This window comes from Rhagoletis zephyria, unplaced genomic scaffold (genome assembly GCF_001687245.7).
Source record: "Rhagoletis zephyria isolate East Lansing unplaced genomic scaffold, Rhagoletis_zephyria_1.1 Rzeph_scaffold_11286, whole genome shotgun sequence".
Lineage (NCBI taxonomy): Eukaryota > Metazoa > Arthropoda > Insecta > Diptera > Tephritidae > Rhagoletis > Rhagoletis zephyria.
Window position 1 is genome coordinate 1 of NW_016168363.1, and position 6,476 is coordinate 6,476.

The window sequence follows — 6,476 nt, forward strand, 5'->3', positions numbered from 1 at the left end:
TATGTATGTAGAGGTATTTATGTATGTTAATGTGGCATCTAGTACAAATGTGCGAGTACTTATTTCTATTGTACATATTTCCGCCCCTCCTGTTTTAGCGCTTTCGTTTTTCTTATTGCACTGTGTGTGTGTGTGTGTGTGTGTGTGTTCATTTCGCTTATCATGTACTCGCATGCAAATTTGAGTAGGAATTGGGTATATAAAGCAAATGTATTTTAACAAGATTATAAGCAGAACACAATTGACTATCAAAGCATAATAACCTTGAGTTAAAGAACGGAAAACATTTCAGAATATTCTTTAAGCGAAAAGAAAAATATTTCGCAAAATAGTGAAAAAATAAGTTATATGTACATATGTACGTATGTACGTAGTATAAGGCATACACTGTGAAAACGAATGTTAAAAATAGTGCATAAAAAACTGGATCAAAAATTGTAATCCTTTGGCTAATTTTGGAGTGTAAAAGTTAACAACGCAACTTGCTTTTGTTCAATTACCACAGACATTCTAACTGGAGTTGCAAAATGGAGTTAAAGGTGAGCTAAGGACACGGCGAAATTTGTAGCACAGAGCGATTGTTTAGCACCTCATGGAAATTTTATATATTTTACAGTCAATGTCATGTGCTTAGACCGTTTAAAAAATTGTCTAACGAAAAAAAAATTCTGCGCACTATACGAAAAAAAGCTAAAGTAATATCGAGGAATATGCTAAAAATAATTTTTGGAAAAAATTCGGCTATTTATCTATAAAGCAAAAAATCTCTTTGTTTTTATCCCATACTCCAGCGAGTGACAAAACAAAAACAAAAATTTTAAAACACACCAAGCAGACAATATACTTACGAAACTATGAGCTACATACATTTTTGGTTTATCCCTCTGACGTTAGGATTTTTTAAAGGACTTTGTAATTTCAAAGCTATGTTTAATTCCAAAACTTATTTAAAAAAAATCAGTGCAATTAAAAAAAAAAATCTTTATAATTAAAAAAATTAATTAATTTTTGGTTCAAAAGGAAGAATAGGTTTCGAAAATGTTCTTTTAATTAATTTGCATTTTTAAGCCAAAACAGTTAGCAGCGCGAAATTGAAGGATGTTGTCGAGTTGATGTTAGTCGATAACTAGACTGCGGTTGTTTATGCAAAAAACGAAGCCTAAAAATATGTACCCTATAACTACAAAAAAGGAAGCCTAAAAATATGTACCCTATAACTACATATAAACAAAATGTATATTCAACAATATTTATTGAGCTTGAGGCCATTTTTAATGAAAAACTATTATGGAAAAGCAACAAAATATAATTGTTATAAGGCCATAAATAACAACAACAAATAAAATGTATATAAATTTATTTATTTTGCTTATACTTAAGTGGTACGTATTTTTAGGCTTCATTTTCTACATAAACGTCCACAGTCTATCGATAAAATATATTTAATTTTCAAAAATAAATATTGAAAAATTTCAAGAATATTCAAGTATGAAATTTTAAAAGAGCATCTTCAGTTTTAATTCTACAGAATTTCCTCTTTAATTTGCAGCCCATATTTATTGCTTTTTTCTACATTGCACTGAATTTTTTAAACAATAAATTTAAAATTTATCATATTTTTCATATTTCCAAGTCCCTTAAAAAAATCCTACAACTCTCCTCCAGTTTGATGGGCAAAAACCAAGCGACTGAGAGGAGGCTTAAACTGAAACCATACTTAATGACGATGGGTAGGATAGGCTAACGGCTTTTTTCTTCAAGTACGTTGACGTGGAGTAGGCTTATGTCCAAAATATGGACAGAACTAAAATTTGAGTGTGCTTTGCCTATGAGAAGGGTGATTCAACGAGCTGCGCGAACCACCGCGGAATGAATCTTCTCAATATAGCGTACAAAGTGTTATCGAGCATAATAGTTGGGCCTTATCAGCAGAGTAGCTTATACCTGAAATATCCATCATATTCACAATATGGCAAGTCCTCTATAGAGGTTATCGGAAATCTTCCACAGTATTAACTACGTTGCCAAATACTATATACTTTATATATACTAAATACTATTATACTTTTTTCCAACAATTATCAAGGCAAACTAAATTTGCGAAATAATGCGAAAAATAATGTGTCACTTAAAAAAAAAATAAAAGCAATAGTAGTTTGCCCAAAGAGAATCTTCAAAACAAAAAATTATAACTTCACTCTTAATAATTCCATGCATGCAAATTTCATATACATACATAATTATGCTACTATTTTACAATAACAAAAAAATCTAAATACCACAATTTGTTTTGTATCATTTCAGCACCAATGCACACTCTGCTTCCCACTCATTTTGCTTATTTGCACTGGCAACTACATCGCTAGCGTGAATGCCAAACCTACATTGACATTGCTGGATGGTTATGTTGATACTATCGATCGTGATTATATAGTACCGTATCAAAAACCGATAACCGATTATCATCTCAGTCGCTTGCGGCGCGGCTACTACTACGTCGAAGATGGCTTTATCACTGCTGTACCGGAATCAGTCATCTATGGCAATAGGCGTGTAGATACAGTAACTACCAATAGTGGTGATAGTTCGACGGTGGATGCAGCACAGCTGGTGAATTACAAGCGTACACATGCCAAGCGCAAGAAGTTGTTTGTGCCAAATTTGTTTGGTTAAAGAGAAAAAAAAGTGAAGGAGCGGGAAAGAGGGAGAATAAAATGGAGCGTAAGGAAAGAGAAAGTGTCAGCAGTCGAGGTGGGTGCAATGTCCATTCAAAAAAAAAAAAAAGAAGGTGAATGAAATGTTTGATGGCATTGGTGTGTATTTAATTCTATTTTGGATGGCTGCCGTATGTGACTGGCACTTTGAGATGATAGACTGATAAAAATTGTTAGCCATTTTGCAAATATTTTTTATTTATTTAAACTCGCGGAAAGTACGCTTGCACTTAGTTTTACTTTAGCTGTATGTTTGTCTTTAAAAAAATATTTATTTTTAAGCGCTAATGCACCTGATTGTGTTAAGTTAATATGATATAAAATTGATTTGTGCCTTTATGTTTTTAGAAGTGTATTGTTAATAAGTACATATATATATATATANTGCTGTACCGGAATCAGTCATCTATGGCAATAGGCGTGTAGATACAGTAACTACCAATAGTGGTGATAGTTCGACGGTGGATGCAGCACAGCTGGTGAATTACAAGCGTACACATGCCAAGCGCAAGAAGTTGTTTGTGCCAAATTTGTTTGGTTAAAGAGAAAAAAAAGTGAAGGAGCGGGAAAGAGGGAGAATAAAATGGAGCGTAAGGAAAGAGAAAGTGTCAGCAGTCGAGGTGGGTGCAATGTCCATTCAAAAAAAAAAAAAANGGCGTGTAGATACAGTAACTACCAATAGTGGTGATAGTTCGACGGTGGATGCAGCACAGCTGGTGAATTACAAGCGTACACATGCCAAGCGCAAGAAGTTGTTTGTGCCAAATTTGTTTGGTTAAAGAGAAAAAACGTGAAGGAGCGGAAAGACGGAGAATAAAATGGAGCGTAAGGAAAGAGAAAGTGTCAGCAGTCGAGGTGGGTGCAATGTCCATTCAAAAAAAAAAAAAAGAAGGTGAATGAAATGTTTGATGGCATTGGTGTGTATTTAATTCTATTTTGGATGGCTGCCGTATGTGACTGGCACTTTGAGATGATAGACTGATAAAAATTGTTAGCCATTTTGCAAATATTTTTTATTTATTTAAACTCGCGGAAAGTACGCTTGCACTTAGTTTTACTTTAGCTGTATGTTTGTCTTTAAAAAAATATTTATTTTTAAGCGCTAATGCACCTGATTGTGTTAAGTTAATATGATATAAAATTGATTTGTGCCTTTATGTTTTTAGAAGTGTATTGTTAATAAGTACATATATATATATATATATATATAGGTATATTTTTTGAATTACATTTTTTGAAATCTTTTAATAAAAACGTCTACTGAAAATAAAATGATTTTACTTTTGCTTAAAAAGTATAAATACTTTTTTACTTATCTTTATTTGCACTGCAGTGTATGCATATATTTTTTTCCTCTATCGACCAAAATTCTTAAGTTACGCATAGATTCTTTTCCTCAATTTACTATAGCGATTAGTAACTAGAGCGAACATTTTTTGGCATCTTAAGTTCGACTTAACTTGAAGTCAAATTAGCACTTCGCAATGTGTTAACAGCTGTGTACATACATACATTGTAAGTTAGTTAGAAAAATTCTATGATGAAATTCTGGTATGCCCAGCAAACAATTTTCTTAATACTAGTGTTCGCCGAGCGCTTGAAATCCAAACACCAAAATTAAGTGAAGTTCAGGAAAGTTAAGGTAAGTTGAGTTGACTTGGGATGAGTTGTGTCGAATTGAGTTGANACAGCTGTGTACATACATACATTGTAAGTTAGTTAGAAAAATTCTATGATGAAATTCTGGTATGCCCAGCAAACAATTTTCTTAATACTAGTGTTCGCCGAGCGCTTGAAATCCAAACACCAAAATTAAGTGAAGTTCAGGAAAGTTAAGGTAAGTTGAGTTGACTTGGGATGAGTTGAATCGAATTGAGTTGAGTAAAGGTGAGTGAATTGAAGTAAGTGAGTTCAATTGAGGTGAGTTGTAGTTAGGTGATTTGGAGGGAGCTGTGGTGGATTGAGGTAAAATTCGTGTTCAATAATTTTGTTGTGCATTTTTTAAATTAAGCTAGCAAATGCCTGGCGTGCTTCACTGAGCCTTAAAATTACTTTTGTGTTGTTACTCCCTCCCAATATTCTTATGGCCCCATTCATAAAGAATAAAACATATTTAAACAGCTTTATGAAGGGAGATTTTCAAACGAATTTTCGATGTATTAAGCATTCTCTATTTTCTATAAATGTGGATGTTAGTTAATATATTTTCGACGGCATTTAGAAAGTAAGTATAGTATTGGTTTTCTCCTGGAAATTTAATTTGTATTCTTATAACTCGAGTCTACATATTGCAAACTTTCTTATAAAGCAGGGATGGGCAGATTTTTGGCTCTTAAAGCCATCAAAGAGCCAGCAAGTGCTACGCAAGAGCTATTTAAATCAGTTCCCGGGGTAAAAGGGGTGTAAAAAATACATTAAAAGCATCATATATATTAGTAATGAGAATCGGAGTACAAGAAATTAGAATAAGATCTTCTTCCCCCTTCATGCTGGCTCTTGGTGTTACCCCTCATCTACCACCTAAATGTGCCAAGCCGGCTTCTTAGTGCAAAAGGCTCCTGGGAGTCACTTTGCCCATCTCTGTTCTAAGGTGTACTAATTCAGTACTTAGCTAATTATTTTAAATGAATTAAATTTTGCAAATAGGTCGCAACCCGATTCAAAGATACATATTGTCGACAGAAAACTTTCTTAAGCCTCTTTAGTTTAACACCCGTTCTGTAATATTTAATTTATTTGATCAATTAAAATGAATACAATTGTTCAAACAGGTGGCAACCCCTGAACAATATTTTCGGCATACATTTTTCTAAACCTCTCTAGTTTGATACCCATATTGCAATGCTTAATTTTTCTAATTTATTAAATTCAATTAAAATTGTCAAACACGTGGCAACCTTCCACAAAACTTTTTTCGGCTGTAAGCCATCTTCAACCTTTTTTTTTTTTTTGAAAGCCATATTTCAATATTCAGTTTATTTTATCAATTTATTCAACTGAAATTTTTAAGTAGGGGGCAACTCTCTATTTTTTCCCCTATATTTTAAGTTAGACCTCAAGCAATACTCCGGTGAAATCTGCATTCGATTCCATGCATTAGTTTTCGAGTGATGCCTGTACAAACATACAAACAGACAGACAGATAGACAGACAGACAAAAATTGTTGATTTGGCTTCTGTTGCTCTAATTAAGACCCCCCATATAAACTTTTCATTCATATTTTTTATGTACAGATATCGGCCTGTTACAATTTTGTTATATGTATAGATGTATAGGTTTAGCACTACAAGGATCTGGCGGTTTGGGCCAAACCCAAAAAAATCGCCCATTACCCTCCTTCTTTGTGCATCAGCATCTATACTTACTGTGTCCGGAGCATTCGAAAGCTGGATGTTTGGTCCTCGGAGTGTGTGTACCTACATCCAAAGCACTGTAAGCGTGCTTTTCGTCTATCACATCGTGATCGATTTGGATTTTCGTTTTTCGATCGACGGTGGGACGAAAAATTCTTTCCTTGCCTACCATGGCGACGCGGTGAGGGGTGAACGACAGTACTCAGCGATGGAGTCTCTTTCCCACAACAAATCCGACACCGAATTTGCGCTACTTTACATGGCAGCTGCAATAGACGCCGCAAGGCCTTATACATTATGTCGGTAATGTCACCCTTAGTCTTTCTGTGGAACTGGTTTATGACAGTTTCTGCCTTTTCCAGTGAGAGTCCGGACTTTCCAGGAACATGACCTCAAAGCGCAGTCCTT

General features: G+C 34.2%; 1 protein-coding gene across 1 annotated transcript; it reads left to right on the forward strand.

The window, feature by feature from the left end:
• Positions 1 to 2,304: 2,304 nt before the first annotated feature.
• LOC108376981 (uncharacterized) lies at positions 2,305 to 2,757 on the forward strand (the record flags this gene model as incomplete). The annotated part of the gene is made up of 1 exon (XM_017633243.1): positions 2,305 to 2,757. A coding segment is annotated over one exon (369 nt), but the record flags the coding sequence as incomplete, so codon positions are not given.
• Positions 2,758 to 6,476: the final 3,719 nt, after the last annotated feature.